The sequence below is a fragment of the Dunckerocampus dactyliophorus genome, chromosome 21 (assembly GCF_027744805.1).
Source record: "Dunckerocampus dactyliophorus isolate RoL2022-P2 chromosome 21, RoL_Ddac_1.1, whole genome shotgun sequence".
Classification (NCBI taxonomy): Eukaryota; Metazoa; Chordata; class Actinopteri; order Syngnathiformes; family Syngnathidae; genus Dunckerocampus; species Dunckerocampus dactyliophorus.
In genome coordinates this window covers 5,771,681-5,795,381 of record NC_072839.1, presented here as the reverse complement: position 1 = coordinate 5,795,381, position 23,701 = coordinate 5,771,681, and the positions used below count along the sequence as shown (strand labels likewise).

At 40.6% G+C, this 23,701-nt stretch overlaps 1 protein-coding gene across 1 annotated transcript; it reads right to left on the bottom strand.

Annotated features, from left to right (window-relative positions):
* Positions 1–141: 141 nt before the first annotated feature.
* LOC129174398 (polycystic kidney disease 1 like 1) lies at positions 142–17,417 on the bottom strand (the record flags this gene model as incomplete). Its single annotated transcript, XM_054766381.1, has 49 exons — positions 142–683; positions 759–899; positions 968–1,096; positions 1,167–1,286; positions 2,193–2,318; positions 2,385–2,525; positions 2,734–2,838; positions 2,910–3,129; positions 3,204–3,259; positions 3,645–3,740; positions 3,845–3,938; positions 4,027–4,137; positions 4,947–5,065; positions 5,134–5,265; positions 5,353–5,437; positions 5,562–5,782; positions 5,853–5,896; positions 5,974–6,142; positions 6,223–6,396; positions 6,463–6,591; positions 6,933–6,950; positions 7,562–7,661; positions 7,751–7,857; positions 7,920–8,127; positions 8,203–8,286; positions 9,265–9,457; positions 9,552–9,652; positions 9,718–9,866; positions 9,977–10,090; positions 10,152–10,367; positions 10,449–10,751; positions 10,821–10,877; positions 11,970–12,162; positions 12,252–12,375; positions 12,441–12,561; positions 12,639–12,781; positions 12,855–12,932; positions 12,998–13,180; positions 13,241–13,306; positions 13,408–13,593; positions 13,748–13,786; positions 13,860–13,967; positions 14,046–14,209; positions 14,302–14,505; positions 14,617–14,798; positions 16,168–16,365; positions 16,424–16,556; positions 16,641–16,880; positions 17,218–17,417. Coding segments are annotated over 49 exons (6,816 nt in total), but the record flags the coding sequence as incomplete, so codon positions are not given.
* Positions 17,418–23,701: the final 6,284 nt, after the last annotated feature.

Genomic DNA, 23,701 nt, shown 5'->3' with positions numbered 1-23,701 from the left:
ACCTTTACGAAAATGAATGCAAATCAAGTATGTGTTTTTATTAAGTAGTTGTAATTTTTTATTAGATTTATGGCATAATGGACGTTTAGAATTTCAAAAGGATTTTACACTTGCTGGCCACATTATTAGGTACACCTACATAATATATGTTGCATTTAGGTATAGATACTTCTAGATAGAAATTCACAATTTATTCCTTCTTCATCTTCATAGCATTGTGTGAAAAGCGATACTAAATAAAACAAATGTCATAATAAAAATGTCTTGAAGGGGCATTTATTCATTCAGAGTTACTGTACAGTATATCGCTTTACACCAGTACAACAGGGGGCTTTGTCGTGTGAGGCAGAGGGGTGCAGCGGCTTGAGAAAAATTAAAAGTAAGTAAACAAAACATACCCCCAAAAAAATCAGGATTTCGGTGAGTAGGCAAGGCCCCAACCGTGTTATATTCTTACTTTGCCACACTTTCAAAACCCCTGCTTCACACAATCAAATGTGCATTTCAAGCAATGCTTCCAAAGGCTCTGTGTGGACCATAACCTCTACCAGAACCTCTGTATGTGTATCCTGAGTGGTTGTCCTGCATGTACTGCTTTTCTGTCCATCTCCTGTCCTGCTCGAATGGCTTGTTTGTCTTTCCAGAGCACCACTCAGGACTGACAGACACTGTGCTTGTCCATTCTGTAAAACAGACAGTGTTAACAACAAAGCAGTGGCTTTTAAGTACTTGTATGTGTGTTTTGTTTTTTGTAAGACCTCTGAGTCCACGTTGGTGGTCTCCTGATGGACTACAAGGTTGTGGACCTGATGGCCTATGGGGGGCAGTGTGCAGTGCAGGTTGTTGAGTTTGAACAATAGCTCATCCACTAAACTTTCACACTCCTCCAGGTAGTACGTCTGAAAACACAACACGACTAAGCAAGACTGTGGAAAAAGGGGATCACTTGGACTTTTTCCTTCCTGACCTTGCTCTCCACAGAAGACACTGCCTCTCTCTCGCAAAACATCCGTCTGATGTAGTCGCTTAATTCAGCCAAGGTGCATGCTTCCGTCCTACTTTGACGTCTTTTACAGCCTGATGAGACAGCCATCATCTAAAAGAATAGAAGAAGGTGTCAGAACACAGCAGTAATCTATAGACCAATGAAAATGAGGTATGTGTACCACAGCAGTGGAGAACAGCCAGATGGCTCGGTAGTTGAGAAAAGGTCCAGAATGGAGGAGACCACCAATGTCCCCGCTGTGAAGGGAGCATGCAACCACCAGCAAGATAAAACATGACATCTGGGAAAGAAAAAACACAGATGCAGAACATCACTTGTATGTTCATACAGTGCAAATAATTGTAGCACTTTTTAACTTTGACTTCTTTTTTAGTTTTGAAATTTGTCATGATACAGTATTTTTTATAATGTTACACTGATACAAGATTTTATTTCATATCTTATTTTACTTTTTTTAAATAAAATAGTATTTTATTATTGTTATAGTTTAAATAAATTAATGACCTTTTTTAATTTCAATTTTCTTTTTTTCCAAAATGGAACACCTGAAAAAAGTATATCAGTAAAGCATGGATTTTTATTTCATTTTAATTTATTTTTTTCATGTCTTTTTTATTTTCATTTTACTGGGATAGGCTCCAGCTCCCAAGAACCCTTAAAAATAAGTTTTATTTCAATTTTGTTTAGTTCATCTTATTGTATTTTCATTTAATTTACTAATAATAAAAATCCTTGTTGTTTAACATGGGTCAAACCTGGAAAAAACTATCCATCCATCCATCCATCCATTTTCTATACCGCTTCATCCTCATTAGGGTCGCGGGGGCATGCTGGAGCCTATCCCAGCTGACTTCGGGCGACAGGCGGGGTACACCCTGGACTGGTCGCCAGCCAATCGCAGGGCACATGTAGACAAACAACCATTCACACCATTCACACTCACATTCATACCTATGGACAATTTAGAGTCGCCAATTAACCTCACCTGCATGTTTTTGGGAATGTGGGAGTGTGTGGAGTTTGCATGTTCTCCCCGTGTGCGCGTGGGTTTTCTCCGGGCACTCCGGCTTCCTCCCACATTCCCAAAAACATGCAGGTGAGGTTAATTGGAAAAAACTATTTTACTGTATTTTATTTCATACATAAAAATCATCATTCTTGTTTCATTATTCCACTGTGTGTTTACCGTAGGCAAGAAGAAGTTTGGGAGTGTCCAGGCAGAGACAGCTGCAGACCTTCTGTTCACCCTCACCATGGTGGCACACTTCAGGGTGAGAAGGAAGACTACAACACCAAGCAGGGAGCGAATATGCTGCAAAAATATCAAGTATCAGCATGAAGTTCTGCACACGGAAATTCTCTATTCTCCACCCCTCACTTGTGCTCTCGTTGCCAGGGGCCGGACATCCACATGTTCTTTGTAGCTGTTCCTCTGGAGAAGCTCTCCCACCTCCATGACCACCACAGAGCGGTAAATGTCATGATAATAGTACACGAAAACCACAATCTGGATTGTCATCTATTGGGCGAAACATTTCCATGCATATCATCAAGGGAATTTGACACTACTGTGTTTTTTTATGGCTTTTTAGATGTTACAAGGTTGCGGTACCCTTTTAGCAAGGTCACTGTGATCTCCACTGCTTTGGTGTGTACCCAGGACTACAATTCATGGGTAATGTGTCAAATGCTGCCGTATAAGTTACATAATATTGCATGTGACTTACATCCAGCCAGTTGCATGATGCTGTGCAGTATCCCATCATGCCTTGCTGCCATGCAGTGCAGACTTGAAAACATAGATGGAGCAGAGACAAGCAGAGGAATAGGACCTGGATTTAAAAAAAATAGACATTTTAACTAATTTTGATGAGTCAGCTTAAATATATCATTTTTTCGTTACCTGGCACAGAGCAGTGACATAATCCCAGATAGAAGGTGTGTTGTACACCTTCACTGAGTGGACTTCAACAGATGGCAGCAGGGAGCCTATGGGGTTCTTCTCAGCAAGAAGGGTCACAGTGGTGAACAGGTCAGGCGCAGGACTATACAAGGTGAACTGGAGCTTCAGGGCCACACAGCCATTAGACTGCAAGGCCTTCAGTCTGTTGGTGGCGTCATACCTAAGGAAGACTTGCATTTTAGGAAAATAATGACATCACTTTTTTAATGCTGGGCTCATGTATTGCATGCTTACTTAGTCTGGCCAAGTCCAACTACAGCACCGCAACACACAGAAGTGGATGCTCTCTCCTGAAATAGTAACACATTTTAAAACATCTCTCTAAATTATTTAATCTCTAAATCTGAATACTTAACAGTACAATCAGTTAATAATTTCTTTAGTATACTGACCTTCTAAATTAAACCTGGCCTCTAAATTATTGTTATGCATTTCATTTTGGAGAAAAAAAATACTTTTTTGAACAACAGTACCGTCTACCAGTTATATAAAATATGATTCAAGTGAAGAAGAAAAGCGTAATTGATTATCATTATCCAACACTACGGAATTATGGAAAACATGTTTTTGGGTTGCCATGTCAACAAGACAAAGCTTTTATGCAATGAAAGCATAACTATAATTGCATATATTTATACTATAAACAAATGATGCAATTAATTCTACAGTACTTACACTGCGTTGAACACTGCGTTGAATTGAGCTGCAGATCTCTTTCTTCCACACAATGGGCTCACCAATCAACATGTGTGATTGTGGGTTGACATCAGACTATTGAGCCATGTTGTGTGATGAGATTTGATTTTGAGTCAACATCACAAATGACTTTTATTTCTGAAGACACACAGAGTGACTTGCATCGTCTGCCCATTCACCTTTATGGAAGCATTCTTGTAGAGCAAGTTAAGCAAAACGCTCTGTGTCCACTTCGACCAGTCTTCATTCGTCTTTATGGACATGAATCCATCGCTGAAATAAATGCATAATCATTTGAAAGTTGTGCATGTGCTGGACAATAACAATGTGTGTTTGTGTGAGTATGTGTGTTGTTCATTACCATGTAAAGTGTTGTCTGACAGCTTTATTGAGGCGGTAATGGTAAGTAAATGAGCTGCCACTGGAAATGCACCACATCAAGAGGACCATAGCAACAAGGACACACAAATCCCTGGATGACAAAGAGAAATGATAGTAAAGATACATTATTCAATAGGGAACAATGACGATACTAAATATTGCAATGGTAAAACATATTACAGTATTGGCAATTATATTACTACTCACATTCTTTTCTTCAAACAAGTGTTACAATGCCATAAAACAAAATAAACCTAAAAGCATGAACATCCGGTTTTACTGTGAAACAGGTTGCCTACACAGGAAGTGGCTAATCGGAGCGGTTTTACTGTAAAACAGATTGCCTACACAGGAAGTGGCTAATCGGAGGTTGGGTTTTGTGTGTGGCGGTGGATTTGAAAAATTCAAAACGAGACTGTCAGGAGTCACACATAATGTTTACATTGTTTGCTTGATAGTTTGTTTTACCTACATGGATACATTATTTGTGAGTATGGATTGTAAGCGAGTTTTCCGTACTTCTACGCCACTTGTTAGCATTGGTTAGGATCAGCCAATTAAAGTGAATGGGCATTTAGCCAAGGTGTTTGGACACAGCGTTTGGACACAGAATTTAATTTAGGTACCATACTTTTTTTTTTTACATCAAAGGAGTTAAAATGTAATATGACAGTTTACCCAAGTCACCCAAATGTCATGTTTCTTTGTTCAGCGTTATTTTAAAATCTAGTCTAAACAGTAGGTGATGTGGGTTGTCATAGCAACGTTAGAGCTCTGGTCATTACAAGCCAGTGTCATCAAAATAATTCAAAATGAGGAATCTGTTATTTTAGGGTATAAGGACTATATATGAATTAACTATAATATTGTTTTTGCCCATATTGTTGCTTCAACACTCACCTGATCGTTTTATGAACAAAAGCCTCTCTTCTTCTTCGTCCTCGAGCACGCCTCAGCTCTTCAGCAGCTGGTGGGCGCACCAGACGAAGAAACCTGGCTCGCTGACGCTCCTCCAGAAGCTGGAAATCAAAGTGTTTTATAGGCAGACCGGAGCAGGTGAGATGGTCTCACTCAAAGCTTCCATTACCTTTGTGATGTTCTTTGTGATGTTCTGCTCTTTGGCTTCAAATCTACCAATCGCTGCACTTGTGGTAAGACTAAGAAAGTGTGTACTTCTTTTCCTGTTCCAAAGGGAGACGATCAAAGCAATGGCAATGATCTGCAACAGCAAGCAGTTATTTTGTGTGAATGTATTATTTTTGTAGGAGGAGTAATTTTGTGAGGAGGAGGAATAATGCTATTGTACCAAAAGGGGCTGGATCAGCAATATGCATGACAACAAGGAGAAAAAGAAGGAATGGATCCAAAGTTGCACTTTGCTGGTGCTGAATCTGATAAAAATGGCAAAAACACAACATGGTATACAGTCGCTGGACACTTCATTAGATACACCTGCACATATAATTACATTTTGCATGGAACCAATGCGACACAAAAGTATGTATTTGCCAATACCTGAGTCCCAACACTGCAGAGAGCAGCAGACAGACAAAGGACAAAAGTAGACACAGTGCCCAGACTACATAGGCCACTTTGCTCCCTCTCAGATTGTCAAAGACACCAAGACTCCTGAAGGCTGCCTGGTTGTCTTTGGAAAGATCTCCTTTCTGGTTCTGCTTCTGGTTTTCAATGTGTATGTCCTTGTTCTCATCCCTTGTGGCCAGCTGCTCTACATCCTACAAAGCATGAAAAAGGAATGTTCAGAAGATGAAGAGAAGAAAGAATGTGAGCTGCTGGATGTGTGACCTGATGGTTCTTGAAGGCTTCAGTGTCATCCGCTATGACAATATCTATGGAGCGATGGTGAGAAGACACACATAAGAGGAAACAGCCTCAAATGAAACTTTCTATATGAGATAAACTTCACCGTCACAAGATTTATGGTCAAGCTGTGTGCCTTCCTCCTCCATCAACAGTGTCACCTTGCGAAATAGGACCGTTATCAGCGTTGCCACTGGCAATGCCAGCACCACACCCAACACTCCAGTTGTCACAGAAACAGCTGATACAGCGGTCATGCCTGCTGCGTAATACAACTGTAAACAAAAAAACCCCTCAGTATTATTGATAACTCTCATGCAGAGATTTTTTTTCTCTTCAAGTTTCTCCAACCCACTGGTTCATCCATTTGTGACGTTATCAGCGCGCTGACACACGCGTACGACGTGAACAGCAGCAGGCTCACACTCAGTCTATGTGTGTGTGTGAAAGAGTGAGGCCAGGGGCAGCTGTACACAGACATCCACATGTGGAAGTCGGCCATGTAGTCACACAGCTTCAGACCTAACATCTGCAAGCACAGGTAGACGGTCACTCAGGAAATAAATTTATACTTTCATGATTTTTTTTTCCGTACCCGAGTGAAGCCTATCGACTGATTACAAACACGTAGCATTCTCTCCACCTGGCCGTCACCGTTGCTCACTGACAGCCAGCACTGGCTGACGAACAACCACGTTCGCTCCTCGCCATCAGCTCTGCTCACCTGGAGTTGCACCAGATACAAAACAAAGCATGGTCTAGCACAAAGGTGTCCACATTTGTGGCCCGCTCATTGTTTTATATTGTAGAATTAAAATTAAACCAAACAAACAGCAGCTAAAACGGGAATAGAGGTGCAATGCAATGAGAAAAAGTTGAACCGTTGAGACAAGTAACACTAATAACAACATAGTGGTACCTAGGCAAGGTAACAAAGGCAATTTTCTCAAGTTAATTTGTTCCAGACAACCAAAAATACGAACAAAAATACTTTTTACAGAGAATAATTATAGTTTTACATGCAGAAACAATGCAACATTACATAACATTTAACATCCTTTTTACCTTTCTTGAAGACTCTTGCTGGAGGAGACACAGGGACAGGAGGGGTTATTTCTTGAATTCAATCGTGTTTCTCACTGTCTTTATCAAATTACTGGCACTTGCAACTTTCTTTGGCCCCATGGCGGATTGTTTAGCAGTCGCATGGACAAACAAAAATGCACGGAAAGTGAGTTAGCAACGCGTAGGGTGCTTTGTTTGGGCACTCGATTCCGTGGAATGATAAAGTACGTGGCAAACGCGCTAGTTTGTTCTGTGTAATAAAAACCGAGACACTGTACAAAAACTGGGACAAAATTTTGGTCGAAAACTGGGGCATTCAAAAATCGAGGTTTGACTGTAAGACAAAGCTGACACAGTGTTTAGTTATGAAATATATTATTTATTTAAGCCTTTTTTTTAACTAAATTAAAAATATCAATATAGCCCCCACATCCTTTGATTTTTCATTATGCAGATGCACATCTATTCATCCATTTTCTAGGGGTCACGGGTGAGCTGGAAGCTATGGCAGCTTATTTGATGAGAGAGGGGTACACATTCACAAGGGACATCTAGACAAACAGCCAACCCAGGCACCCCTGGTTGAGCAACCATGAAGCTTTTACATCCACAAAACAGGAGAGCCTTACCTCAGACACTTCCACTAGTTTGAGGTACAAATGCGGTGAAGGTCCTGAGTTGTCATGCCAGATGTGGACCCTAGACACAGGACCCAGACTCTCTGCTGCACTGTGACGTCAATTAAGTTGTTGTTGTGTGTTGTGTGTTGTTGTTGAGTATTTTTTTTCTTGTTGAAAGTGATATTTGGAGATGCTGACCTGAGTATAAAGGTATCTTGAGCGTTCCTCCTAAACAGAGTGCATCCTGGGACATGTAGTTCTCTTGTTTGTGAGGCGCCATTTCCACCATAGAGCGCTATGTAAACCTGGAGAACACATGGTTTGTTATGTTGAAATTCTACTCCAACTTGACACGTGACGGTGTTACCTTTGCACTCATCCTGTGTGCAGAACTGAGGCCAGTGTGGATGGTAACTGTGTAGAAGTGTGGGTCCGATGGACAGTTGTCACTTAGGTAGTGGACCCTCCGAGTCTGCTCAGAGATGACGTCAGCTCTCCTGCATTGCACCCATGCTGGTACGTACAAACACATACACAGCACCAGGACAACCAGGACAGTCGCATTTGTGGACTCACTGAAAGTAAAGTTGACAGTTAGTCTAATGTAGCTTTATTTATAGAGTCATTCTCTTTAACAACCGAGATGTCACCTGATGAATGGGTCCAGGTGGGCTGTGTCATGACTGCTCTGGATCTGCTGTTGCGTGACTGTCAGCGCCCTCAATTGGTGACAACTGAGACAGCAAATAGCAAGTGAGGCCCCCTTCTAATCACAGTCGTCATTTACCGCAGTTAATTGGTTCCAGACTCGACTGCGATAAGTTCATTTCCGTGAAGTTGGATTCGATATTAATGCATGGAATATTTTCATCGTTATGGCATAGAAAAGCAATCTACTAAATACGGTTTTTAACATTATTAGAGCCCTTTAGACATGAAATAACACATATATAGTCACATTTACGTATTACCAATATAATAGATATAATCACAGAAAATAAGACATATTAGACATAGATAAAATAACAGACTCACGTCAGCAGTTCCTTCTTTTTTTCCTGGTCAGCATACTTCCTGCCGTGGCTATTGCCTCATTAATGTATTGTAATGGTGGCTTCAAATGGCTTTACACTCGTATTACATAATATAGTAGACATAATAAGAGTAAATAAACCATTTAAGGCGTAAATAAAGCTCCTGCTTGTGTGTGTCACAGTAAATGTGTCTTAGTGGTGGGCGGACAGATGTGTGTGGACAGGAAGTGACGTCAAAGGTTCAGAGTTGAGTCTTAGCTTATCGTGGGAATCGTGTTATCATGTTATTATTATGATTATTATGTTATTATTATTGTTCCTGTTGTGAGATATTATTTATATTATATTATTTATGGCGATCAGGTCTGGTCCTTGTCTCACCGAACACCGACACCAAGCGGCCAATGTAGAATACTACATTCACAATTACAATGCCTCTTCTGCCTTGTATTTGTATTTTCGTTCATTTAGCCATCTTTATGCTTGAAAATGCTTAACTTAGGCCAAGAAAAAGTACAATTTGCTTAACTATGCAATTTTTTTTTACTAATAATAGGCCGTATTCAACGACGAAACAGTGATAATTTATTCATTAATTAATTTTTGATAAGAGTGAGGGTGCGATGTTCGAACTGCGATGTAGCGAGGGACGACTGTACTCACACCCAAGGAGCTCACCTGCAGCTGACCGTTCCGTCTGCTTGGTACGTCCTGCAGCCGAGACTGGTCCAGGCTCGCTTTTGCCGGTCCAAGGACAAACACTGGCTGGTGTCCACTGCCAGAGTGTACTTGACACGGCTGCTGAGGTGCTTGTGTCTGACTGGTTTCCCCAAGTCGGCATTTAATAGCGCCAAGTAGCCAACCCCTGGAGCTACATTTCATAGCAAAAAAATGTGTTTTGTACATTTTTGTTGAGTGTAGTTTAGTTGAGAGCAAGGAACTTGACAGGTGGATCCTAAACCTACCATTGAGGTAGGACGGCGGCAGGGTGATGCGTGTGGTGTTGGTCTCCCACTGGTGAACCCTCCGCAGGTGATGCATGCTGGGAGTCGGCTTGGCAAACATCCTGCCATGATAAAGTCATTATGAAGGATCTCTCCCTAGATACAAAATAAGCCTCTGCAAATATACCTGTAGAGCAGCATGATGGGGAATGTCTTGTTGGGTGGCAGCGTGAACACAACACTCAGCTGGATGGCCCGCTGCAAGTGCTCCTGGGTAATGTTGAAGCTGTGATAGTTGATGTTGCTGCGCAGGAGGATGTACTCTCCTGCAGAATTCTTGAATGAAGCACATATGGTCACACTGTTAATTTAAAAAAAAACTAGAATTGAATGTTGCAGGAGTCAAGCATGCTTCACCACTATTACTACTAGAACCAGCTGCATACTTTGTGTTCTCTTGCTTTCACTTCTGTGATGATCGGATGAACGAGAGATCGAACGGAGATCTTTCTCCTCGTGCTGCATTTATACAGAGTCAAGTCCACTACCGGTCCACTTACCTGCAAAACAAGAAAGTCAAATGAGTCTTTGAGTCATGAAGTGGAAACTATGATTACTCACCCCGCCAGGATGGTGGGCCCAGGTCCAAGGGGAGTGTGTGAATTCAGCAATAAGACGGAGCACACATTCTCCTCTGAGAGACTGGAGCAGTGGTGCAGGTGTGTGAAAGATAGCCGAGCCGCTGGTGATGACTGATGAGTGTTGGCGCGTGACATAGAGAGACATGAGACCAACTCTGATTCTGTACTCTTGGATTTTGCTCAACAAGACGTGTTTCTAGAAAACGGGGGGGAAAAAACATTCAATATCAACAAATAAAGGTAGCTGTTTAAAAAAAAAAAAAAAAGCATCTCTCACCAGAATCAGGTCAGAAGCAGTCTGCAAAATATTGTCAACAATCTGCTCCACCTGCTCTGTTCTGGTTCTGGTTTGGACATCACCACCGAATGAGTCTCTGATGGCTAGATGGTCCGACTCCAACTCATGTGTAACATCAGTATCAGCAGTGACAGCAGCTTCCAGGCTGTAAGTTAGCAGGGTGACCAAGGTGTGGAGCATCCTTTCATCCAGTCGGTACCTTATAGGTGCACTAGGATGAGAAAGCTGCCCGGAGATACCTCGAACATGTGCGGCCACTCGTCTGGCACTCGCTAATGTTACCTGAGAAGCATAAAAGTGCTTATTCAAGCCCACATTTATCAGCACATCTTTGTGGAAGGGCAAACGTACCTGCCTGGTAACTTGTAAAAGATCTTTGAGAATGCATATGCTGTCTACCATCGAGTCCTGCCATTGAATAACATGCTATTACAATGCTGTAAAAGTTAGATAAGGTACAAGTGGAGCTATTTAAACGAGAATATCATGCAAAACTCAGACTAAAAGACCAATTAAAGGTTCAGGAAGTTTTTGCAGTTCATTTGCCGATTAGAGCACAAAATGGTACTTTACAATATTGAACTTTTTCACAATTTCTCACATTTCATGACAGACTGGATTTGTGTTTTTTATTACCTGTAAGCCAGGGGTGTCCAAATGTTTTCCACCGGAGCCCACACAGTGAAAAATGAAAGTATGCAAGGGCTACTTTGATTTTTTGTAAAGCAACACATGTACATATCCTAAGTTATATATATTTCAAGAAAAAACTGAAAAAGCGTTTTATTGGTATAAACTTCAGTCTTTGCTCTTTTTTCCCAATTTTGCTGTTTTAATTTTACATGTTTCAACTTTCTTCTTAATTAATCTTTGTAAATGTTCTTTTCATAATATTATTGCCTTTATTTCCCAGAATATTTTTACTTTAATCCCATAATATTAGAACTTTTTTCCCCAACCTTTCTCATAATATGATAACTTTGTTTTTTTTTAACACATCTTTTTTTCTTTAATATTTAAAATTTATGCTACTAAAATGATGTTATTTTTCCTCATATTATGATGTTATTCTTTGAAAATTACGAGAATTCATACTGTATTTTTACTTTATTTTTGTAGAAATTACTGCAGATTTTTCCATTTGTGCTGCTTTTTAAATTTTCTTGTTAAATTATATTTTTAGAATATGCTGCAGGCCAATAAAAAAATTGCCACGGGACGCAAATGGCCCCCAGGCCACACGCTGTAAGCTATAATTATCAAAATTATATCAAGAAATACATTCTTGAAATACAGTATTTCACTGCATAAAATATAAGAATTGAACTGCTGAAATAAATTTGCTTATCAAAGATATAGTGGTACTTAGATTTTCGTTATTAATTCTTTCCAAAAAGGTCCTACGAAAACCAAAACAAACACATTTCTGTCCCCCAGTGAGGGCATGACAGAAAATAATTGACAACCACTGGTGCGGGATGATGTGTTGTGTCTGTGCACCTGGTCACTGCTCTCCAACTTGCACATGGTGCAAATGAGCACACTGCGCATACGTCTCTGCGAGTGCTCGTCAGCCTGGCTGTCCAAGCTCAGTCTGTTGAGAATGCCCGACAAGAGACTGACATAGTTACGTATCTCTGCACTGTTCCCAAGAAGGACCAACGCTGAGAGGTTCTTTAGACCTGACTGGGACCTGGGAACAGAAAGGAAAACAGCCTTATGTGAAGTGAAAAACTGACTTCTCTATCATTTTTTATAACAGAACGTTTTATTGCTGCTTACAGCTCCACATCAGGATTGAGAGAGGAAACGTCTCTGAAGAAGCTGGGCAGGACTTGGACAGTCGCTGGGCAAACTCTGGTGGAGGACCCGTACATGCCGCTTCTGATTTTTGTGTTAATAGTTACTAATGGAGAAATACAAATGAAGTGATTAATAAGTGGAAAAATCCATTTCATTTGTATGTTTTACCTTTGTAGTCATCACTGAGGTGTCCAGAAGGAAGGCTGAAGTAGTACTGGAAGTTTCTCCCCTGGTACAACAACCTGGGGGGTTTGCTCCCAATACTGACGCTGTATTCGTACACTAAGTCCTTCAGTGCACACACACATAACAGTAGAATTAAAAATGACTAACTATTTGTATTCTGACAGTAAGAAGTGTTGTTACCTCTCTCCCTGAGGTGCAGAAGATACTGAAGTGTGTGTACAACTCCAGGCCTTTATTTGGTTGCACCTGGCATGTCATTCCTCTCGGAATGGGCTTTGTTCTCAAGAATAGTTGAGTCCGGCCCAAAACACTACTTTGAGATTCTTGCATAGAGTACACAGAGGTCAGCGTCCTAAAATTTTTTGGAACAATGTCAGTGATGAATATGAAACTTACTGGCGATGACCTCCAGCATGTATCTACTCCCTGGTCTCAGACTGAAAGGTCTGAAGCTGAGCAACGGGGAGGAAAGTCCTGTAAAAGTATCACAGTGTGATGACTAAGGCAGTAAGAGGACATTTTCTGCGTCTTGTGTGTACCTGTGTAGGTGTAGGACGCAAACAACCCCGCCTCCACCGCGTCTCGAGGGAGGTCGAGCAATGTCAGCTCCTGAATCGCCTGCCGACTTGGACTGGACTCCATTAGATGACTTCCCTCGGTGTCATGTGACGCTGGGCTAAACGACGAGTCATCTCTTGGATTCAAGGTCTGACCATCCATACCTGGAAGTACATCCTGTATAAGTAAAGACACTTATTAGCCACGGTATTATGTACCTGCACCTGTGGGTCTCCCTGCTGAGATTCCTGGGTCTCCCTCCTCTGCCATTTGGAAGGGAACATCATAATCTGTAGAAGAGCATAGGCTTTAACGTGCAATGGCGAGACTTGACAGTAATATCTGACACTCAGATAACAGTGGCACCCTTGTGGCGGCGCCTTCAAGGTACCTTGTCCAGTACTCTCAACAGTGGGAAACTCCCAGTCAGCAGAGGAGTCATAATCGATGGGAAGCTGACTTCCAACATCCAAATCGATGCCGCCATCATCAAGAACAAGAAGCAACTGTTCCGTGGAGGAGTTCGAAGGCTCAATAAGACTGAGCTCCCCCTGGGCATGATTGGAGGGCTCCTCTCCTAGCAGTATAGAGCATTAGCTGTTAAATAATTCACACAAAATCACCACTGTGAGTAGTTGGGCCCAGTGTTAGTTATAAAACACCGCCATTGTTAGATAACATTGTCTCTGTGAAGGATTATGCAGCTGGTGAGTACTTTTGTGGAGCCTTACTTGATCCCACTGGGTCAATGTTGGCATGTTCTGCCAAACCTGTGTCAGGAGTAGACTTTATCAGTCTATGATCACATGAGAGTCGGCATTGTTGTGTTATATTTTCACATACCAGTGATGTGAACCGTGCTGATGTTCTTTTTTGGAGGATGAGGCGGTGAGGAGGTACTGTCCATCATAGGGGATGGTGCGCTGAGATCGAACGTATAACAAAACGGGACTAGAGGACAACACGCAATAGAAAAACTTATATTAAAATAACCTGAACCCTTTCCTCCATAGGATTAACATGTTTTACCTTCTAACACAGGTTCGGAGGATGCATTGACCAAGTACAGAGTCCAAGTGTACTGGATGTGGTTTGGGGGAACCTCGCAGTCTTCACACGAGGCTTTGACTGAGAAAGACTCATCCCAGTTGACTTGGTCCCCTTCGCACTGATGGCACGATACTGTTACCTTCCTGGATTGGAAACATTCGGCGGTTGGGATCAAGGTGCAATCAGTTGGGACTCATTCCCAGTGCTTTATTTGGCATCAATTGCTGTCCTTTACCCGATTACATTTGGGGTTAACGTGACAAAGGTCTCTGATGAAGCTGATCGCTCTCCACTGTGGACGGTGAGGGTGAATCGATACTGGTCAAAGTTGTGTTTCAGGAAGCTCACTGGAAAGCTGAGCACAGTGGAGGAAGTAGCAACGTGACGGTCGAAGCAGGAACTCTTGATAGAGCTGACTGGTTCACACATCCACTTTACGCTAGAAGTAAAATAGAAATGATCATCTAGATCACTCAAAAATAAGGACCGACCATTTTTGAATTTTTGTCAACATATACAGTATATTAAAAGGGTTGCAAAATAACTCCACCTGACTGGATTCATGGGGAAGTCAGGATTGTATGATTTCCACCCATCTAGTGTTACCATGGTGATGTTCCTGTTGTTAATGAAGATGTTGGTGCCACCATGGATGGCGGCCACAGGAGGGCTGGGCATCACTTGAACTCTCACACTGTAGTTACTGTACACCATACTGCCAACAACCTGGACCTGCACAGCAACTATGGACTCAATACATACAAACATGACATTCTGTCACACAGTAAATTTTGCCACATAGTGTTGTCCTGAAATATTATAATAACTTTTATATCTGCAAAATATATGCGCTAATGTAGCTTAAACAATGATACATGACAGTAAACATAAGACGTAACTTACCTTTTGTTTGATTTAAATAAGTACAAATGCATTTGATTTATGAATGGAAATAAAAATGAAAGGAAAAAATACAGTAAGTTACATTACGACGATAAAAGTTGACTCCATTAACACCTAATAATGTTTATCACACTATTGCGCATGCTCCTAGATACCGGAAACAGGAAATTCAAAACTGAGCGGGAACTTAACAGCACAAATGTTTATCAAGCTGTCATAATTTTTGCTAGTGTGAATCAGCAGTCAAAACAAAACTGTCAATGAACATCAAAAAGCTAGTAACAGATGGCTTTGGAGTATTCGCAGTGGAGAGTTTTGCGGTGTCGATGGTGAAGTTAGTTTAATGAGGTAAGTCATTCTTAATGTTTTTAATGGACGCACCTGTTAACGTGTTACGTTCATTACGGTTGAACCAAGTCCTAGGTTTAACCGTACACTGCTTATTTTATGAGGGGGATGATGTTAATTCGTCTTTGTGGGAAAAACAAAATTTAAATTCTACGAGGGAGGGTCCGTCTTAGTTGGGCGGATCGATCCAAATGTCGAAGTTGTCGTTATCGGCGGTAGTATCAGTATCAGATCGATTTTTTTTTTTTTTTTTTTTTTTACAGTTCTATATTTTCACGAATATTGATGTATTGTTCCTATTACATTATTATTGTTATATTTATTACATATTGTTTACAAACTCAGAGAATAGCTTATTGGACATGAGGGGCAAAAAAGTATTTGAATAAGCTAAAAGTAGTTTTGGGTATTGTTTGTTATTTTAGTCATTTAAATGGAGTTATTTATTTTACTAAAACAATTGTATGTAATAAAGTCATCAAAATCATTATAAAAACGAATTACAAGTTGCTTGCATGGGAACAGTTATCAGGACAGTTTTCTTGCATGTTGCCCGTTGTATCTTTAAATAAAATATTTAAGCAAATTGGATTGTTGTTTATGTGCACACACAACACACTAGCTCTACAATCTAAAACCCCACTATTCATTCCATGCGACATTTTAACTTATGGTTTACTTAAGTGCAGTCGCTTCAAGCTTTGTTGAATACAGATGTTTCGTTTAACTGCAGTCATTTATCGCAGTGTTCGCTTTTTGATTTGCTTTTAGGTCTAACACTAACAACAAACCTCCTTGTAGTAATACCAGCTGACAATAGAAAAATTGAAATGTGCATGTTACTTCTTACCCTGGCTATGGCTGTGTAGGTGTCGTAGTGCAAAAAATGACATGGCAGTGCCAGACTCTGTTTGTGAGCATCTGCAATGGGCAAAATGTGTCCTGCGGAATCGAGTAACGTCCATGTGTAATGGAGGCCCTTCGATGCCTCACAGTCAACTTCAGCCTCATAGGTCACTTCCAGTCGGATGACCTCGTCTCTTCTCACCTGAGTGATGAAGATGTGAAGATACTTGCACAAGATGACGACATATGACAGGTCTTACCTGAAGTTTGTGAGGCCCCATGTTTTTGACAGGTGGAGGCTGACATGGCTGCTGTACGACGAAGATGACGCCCCTGAGGGAGGCAGAACTGACTCTGTTGGACACGATCACTTCTAATTGGAACTCTCCAGCCCTGCTAGCAATAAAGGTGAGGAGCACTTAAGGTTTAAAATACTCAACATTTAAATTTGCTTCCAAATACTCATTCCTTCCTCACCTTCGGAAAACGTGCTGCTCTGTGCTTTGTCCCGTCCTCCTCGTCCCATCTCCAAAACTCCAAGAGAAAGCGACGTCTGTGCCGGAAGTGACCCTGCACGTCACTGTGGTGGTGTGGTTCTGAAGAACAGACGCCCGGTGGACGAGTTTGTTGAGCTTCACCGGTCTTTGCACGAGTAAGGGGAACGCTCCAGAGGTGAGGGAGGTGTGACCATCAGACATGACCACTGTTATGTTATACCTACATAGGAAAATGCATGTAAGCTGCTTTTACTGTAATGTTACTTTATATGAGCACACTATGACATGAGGTCATACTATTAATAATGAATGAAGACCACATGATATACATTTGTAATATATCCAATAAAGCAGTATTTCACAACCTTTATTCAGTCAAGGCACATCACCGGTGAGCATTTAATTGTTCTACTTGTCACTCTACATCACTGGCATAGATAGATAAAAAGATGCATTATTTGTGGTATATAAATCATTAACTTGGATGATTTCACACTAATGTGTCACGGAATCACTGCAATAAATTGTAAAAGTAAGCTGTTGTAGGTACCACGCACCTTCCGGGAGTGTTGTATATTTTTGTGACGTTCCTGGTCGTGCTTCTGATGGTTGTGGAGTCTCCAAAATTCCACAGAAACTCCACAGGCTCCGGCACATCACCCACAGCCAGAAAGATCACATCCACATCGGTGGGACAAGCTGGACTTGCTGCATAAATGCTCACTGCTGAAGAGTTTCCGCAAAGCAACAGAGCAAGGGAGGGTTAGCATTGAAATTTGAATTTATTGAAATAGTAATTGTGAGTACGGGGTGGAACCACAAGTCGGGTGCCACGGAGCTTCTACAAATTGAAATTTAACCAAAGTGTCACATGACACTTTTTCCAAAAGGAGCTGCTTCAACAGGGAATTTTAAGAGAACAACATGAGAAGAGACGAAGTTTCACTTATCAAAGGTACAGTGTTTTGTTTTGATCTTTTATGTTAGTGGTTAACTTCTTTTTACACCTCTGTGATCATCAATCCTTTAAAAATTGAACTGTGAAGGTGGGTTTTAATGTTAACAGTTAACGTATTTTTACACTTGTTGAACAGCCTTTAAAGTTCCATGGTCCAGAGGTCGAACAACCTGGAGTTGTATGAAAATATGCCTCCCAAGTAGCACAAAATGATTAGACCGTCATGAGACAGGCTAGTTTTACCCGACCGATGATGTGTTGTTTCAATAGTAATTGTAGAAAGTGACCATAAAATATCCCAAATATCTGATGATTAAGTGAATGTCGTCACCATGTTTGCACTTCACTTCAAAAACTTTGCCTTTTTAACTGCTGTCATGGATGACATCACACGGCACTTTTTCCAAATGAAAGAAATTTAAGAGAACAACAATATGAAAAAAAGAGTTTCACTTGTCAAAGTTAGACAGGGGTTTTATTGTTTAGGGCTTAAATTTCTACTATGTTACACTCTTCTGCACAAAGAAAATTACGATAAAAAAAATGTTCAAAAATACATAACAGTATACTGTAATTTAATTTCTACTACGTTACACTCTTCTGCACTCTGTACGCGACCGGCCCTGCCTTTACCTGCTGAGACAAAGAGCCTGTATGACTGACAAAAGGGCTTACTCAGTTCATGTTGTTCTATGGATCAAATGCGCCAAGGTGCTGACACTAATGCACAGAGTGAACCCTATTCTTGCCTGCCAGACACACGCATGTGGCAATATATGGAGACCTGCAAAATTATCAGGTTCATTTTCATTTATTCTGTGATTATCGTCCAAGGCCTAGTGCCCAAGAGAAACATATTGAGCTATGCTAGGTTTTAGTCACTTTTAGCATTTTTTTAAGGCAATTTCATTGACTTTTCTATATATTAAGGTTGGGGGGGGGGGGGTTGCGATTTTGTCTGATCCATCTAGGTTTAAAGGCATCAGTAGGACCCCCTGTGTTGTACACTCACTGCAACTTGTGGTGAACATGATCCAGAAAGATGCAAGTGTCAGCCGACTGCTGAACAAAGTTAGAATGCTTGTCAAGCTCTTCCGCAAGTCATCGGTAGCAACTGAGCAACTTCTGCAGCTGTGTCAACAAATTCTGGTCAAAGACTGCCCTACTAGATGGTCCAGCACATTTGTGATATCACGGCTTCTCCAAATCAAGATCTCAGTGGTTCAGGTTGCAGATGGGGATGAGCTGGGACCATCTACTGCGAAGTGAGTGGCAGAGGCTGACTGCTCTAAGAGATTTACTCATTCCCTTTGCTGAGCATACCCAGATGCTCCAGAGTGACACAGTTTTTATCCCTTGTGGTGCCTGCCCTTTTTGACCTGCAGGGTCACCTGTCTGAGTTCCCCACTGCCCAGGATTCTAGCTTCAAGGACCTAGCATTCCTGGCAAAGAAGATCAAGGCAAACATGGGCAGACGGTTCAGCTGCTTTCTTGACCACTAGGTTTTCACCCCTCAATGCTGCCGCACGCTTCCTCCACCTGACAGTTGCACATCAAGCACTCCTTGAAAATGTTGGTGAGCAAATTGAGGCCCTCCTGGGAAAAGCAGAGGATCACATTGCTGAATTGGTGCCACCAGTGTTACTGGAGGAGGAGGCTGAAGATGAGGAGCCAGAGGACGGAGAAGAAGAATCCAAAAAGGGACCACGGAAAAAAGCGGCCCAGATTCAAATTTTTGTCAAAAGCAATCCAGGCATCCAGGTCTAGCCTCTCAAAGCTGCGTGTCAAGGAGGAAATGACAAAATTCAAGGAGCAGCAGTCACGGCCTACAAACCAAGAGATTGGCCTTGAATTTTGGGCTGCACTGGCAGATTCTGTTAATCCAAGCCTAAAACACACAAAAATCACCTTCGATCTTCTGGCCCTGCCAGCATCTCAAGCATTTGCTGAGAGAGTCTTGAGAGTCTGCGATATTCTATTTGTACTTGTGAGACTGCATTAAGGGGTAGGGTTCCTCCACTATAGTTCATGTTGTTTTTATTTAGTTTCCTTTAAAGACCCAATACAGTGTTTTTAGGATTTACAATATTCAGGTGTTGTCTAATTCTTTTTATGTTCCAAAAGTTCAAGTGTCATGTTGGTACTTTCAAGAAACTCACTGAACCTCAGGAATTTCTTTTTTTATTTATTTATTATTATTATTTTTTGAATTTTTTCACAAGTTAAAGATGGACTGGGGTTGCAATGGTGTCTGTTTTTACAATATGTATCTTAATTACACTGGCAGACAAGGTCAAGTTGAGCATATTTTGCTCATCAGTCATTGCCCATTTGCAGATTCTCAAAAATAAAGCCACATTAGCCAAAGTAAGAACCTTTTTGTTCTTGGCTTTTTTGGCACTTTTGTGTGACACTCTTGTACGATGAAATAGGGTGTCAATTCATGGAAAAAAATATATAAGTTGAACTAAATGTTTCTGCCCAACAGCAATGAAGTATAGCACGGCAGCATTGCATCTCCATCAATGGGAAGGTCAAGGCGAGAGCTATCTGGTAAGGAATGCAAAAGCATGAAGGTTAACTTGTTTTATGAGTTGCAGCTTTTGACAGCAACAGCCTGTCAGTCTTGATTCCAATTTCCATTGCTTAAATTAATTTGTTAAAATAGGTTTTTTCGTAACTAAAACTAGAGTAAAACCTTTTTTGAGTTTTCGTTGACTGAAGCAGTCGCATATAGAAACAATGACTAAAATGTGACTAAAAGAAGAAGCATTTTCATCCAAAAGACTAAGAATAAAACTGAAATGGCCGCCAAACAGTCAAGGTTAAGAAATCATATCATAACAAAGTGAAGTCTTTCACTTCATTAATGTTTTTGTATTATTTTGTATTTTACACTTGCATGACAGATAATGTTATGTTGCTAAAAATAAACAATTGAATTAAAAAATTGCCCAGACGGTTAGAAGGTTTTGATGCTATTTCAATTGCTTCCTACACGACCTCCAGGTTCTGCTCATGTACCACATGAAATAATCTTTAACAGTTTTATTCTTACCTTTGTCAATGTTGGTGTTGCAGGGTGGAAGACTAACTTTATTCTCAGTTAGGTCGACGACTGTAGGACGCACAACTACCTGTAAGTACACACATCAGCCTTGTGTTGTATTGTAATCTGTTGTGTGTGTGTGTGTGTTTTAGTAACACACAGTATGTGTATTCCCAAATGTATAATCGACAAAAGTCATTATTCCTACTAGTAATGTTACTGTTGCGCAACTTCTACAAGCTCCATTAGCAACAAAGCTTGAGGGCTATTGCTATTGCTATTGCTGACAATTACAGTGGTACCTCAGTTTTCGCCATTAATTTGTTTTAAAAGGTTCAACAAAAAACAAAATGTACAACAACGAGGCAGTTTTTCCCAATTGATCTATTTCAGAGAGCCAAAAATATTAACAGAAATGTATTTTATTGAGAATAATTTTGCATGCAACTCAATAGTGTTTCGCAAGTTTTTTTAATGAAATTGCTGCCACTCGCCACTTTCTTTGGGCCCATGACAGGGTATTTAGCTGTCACTCAATAGAAAATGCACGGACAGTGGGTCAGCAACACATAGGGTGCTTTGCTTGGGCACCTGATTTCACAGAACGATACAGTTTCAAGGCAAACCGACTATTTTGTTATTAGCAATATCAATAATAATAAATAATAATTGATTAGATTTTTATGTAGCACTTTTCAAGGCACCCAAAAGTGCTTCCCAATGAAGTGACCCCGTTATTCATTCACTCCTCAGTCACACACTGGTCGTGGTAATCTACATCTGTATTGTACATTGTTATTGTATTTTATGTATTGTAGAAAAACCGAGGTATGGTTTTGGCATAAAACATACAAAAACTGGGGTTTATGAGGTTTGACTGTATTCCTAAAAACAAGCAGAATACTCACGATGTAGATTATGTTCTGTGTCCATCCACATTCACTGGACATGTTTACTGATCCTGTGTGAACTCCTGCACTCCTGCAGGTCCACATCTGGAATAGGTCAAATGTAGATTAGAAAATAAAATAAAACAGAGCAACGTAGAGAAAGATTCATTCAGACACTGTACAGTGTTTCATTCTAAATGCTGACATACCAGGGTGCTACTCAGGCAGGCACAAGTCCTCTGGTCCTCCGCGCCCTGGAGTTCTTCCCTCTCCCCTCTGTGACTCCTCTGTGACCAGCAAAATTGTGCTGCTAAGAGTCCATCAGCCACGTACGCCCCCAGTGTGACGGGAACACCCACATAGCCAGCCTGCACGGCCGTGCTTTGGGTTCTCGTCTGTGGGAGGGGGGTGCAGGGACGGACGCTGAGGAGGCCGTGAAGCAAAGAGACCTCCAACGGTTGCAATTGGACGCAGAGGCCCAGGAGAGAGTAAAGTTTGCTGGTGGGGGTACACACTGTCACCTCTTTAAAAAAAATAATAATAATTCAAATGTGTAATACATTACCTTAAATTTAAAAAATTACAATTAGGATTTATAATCTCCCCCCCCCATTAGACCTACTGATTTCATGTTTGCCCGAAGCTTCTAAAATCCATTTCAGTGACTCAGCAAAGGAACCATCATCCGTCACATTGACCTGCTGTGAACTTTGACCCTCAGAGGTCATGCAGTGGAACCCCACAGCGACGTAAGAGAGGCTGTGTTCACTCACACACAGAATCCCTGAAAAAACAAAGAATTCAGAGAAAATTATTGCAACCACAAATTACGTGGCTAATCACTCACACAATTGCACACAATTTCCTACTAAAACAAACGGAACCTCTAAACTATCTGGTAAAAGTAATCATGGTTTCGTTGATTCCATCAAGGCTACATTGGAGGATATCACAGGTTTACAGTTTCACACGTCCGAAAGGGAGTAGGAGGAAGCAGAGCTTATTTAATCCTACCTTTATTCCCTTTCACAGGAATTACTCATACATTTGTTCATTTGCTGTATTCGATATGTACCAATTTCGCATTTTTCTTAATGAGAAGGAAATGATAAAGATGCGTAACCTTAGTGTTAACAGCTTGTATACTCTTAATATAAATAAGCATATACTGTATAGATTAATACATAATTACATAAGTATATAAGTGAATAAGTAAAGAGTAATAAGAGGTATTGTTGGCAGAAATCTTGTTCGGTATGATGAGGAATAATTAAATAGTATTAAACATAATCAATTAATAAAATTAATTTGCTATGTGAGATGTGTTTTTTAGCAGAAAAAAAGAATCCGATCACTAGTGTGCTATTAAAAGAAAATACATAAATTTGTAAGTAAATACAACTTTTTTGTGTTTTTATAATAGCATTTAAAAATATGGATTTTATATATATATATTTTTTAGTACATTCTGTCTTCTGAACTTAAGCCAGCTACATCACGAGTGTCCAAAGTGCAGCCCGGGGGCCATTTTTGGCACACAGCTTGTTTGTGTTGGCCCCTAACATATTCTAAAATTAATTATTAGGATACATTGTTAGATTTTTTTTTTTCCTCTGTCACATACCTGTAACACAAAGCTTAAATGTGGAATTTTTAAAATATCTCTTTTCTTTTTTGTTTTGTTTTACTTTTTTATATCTTAGATTGAATTGGTTTGAGCATCTTTAAAAATGTATCAATGTGAAAAAGTCTAAACTTCAATCAAGATTTAATTATGTATCACTTCAATATAAATACAATTATTCAACAAAGAAGCATAGGTCTATTGTGTGTTAAATAGCCTCTCGCCTACATACCTGTCAACCCTCCCATTTTCCCTGGGAAACTACTCTATTTTGCCCTTCTTTCCCAGCTCCCTCCCATTTGACTATTTTCCCGTATTTTAACTTTCATGAAAACATCCTCTCTGGTTCTGCTGTAGCGCTCTGCAACACTCAGGCAGCATCAGCATAACACATCCTGCAGCTGCTAAAGTCAGGCCGTCAAAATAAAAGAAACACGCCCACGGTTGCACAACAATAAATAGTCGGGCTTTTACAGCAGCACCTCAACCTGACGCAGGGACAGGAACGTTGGGTGCTGAT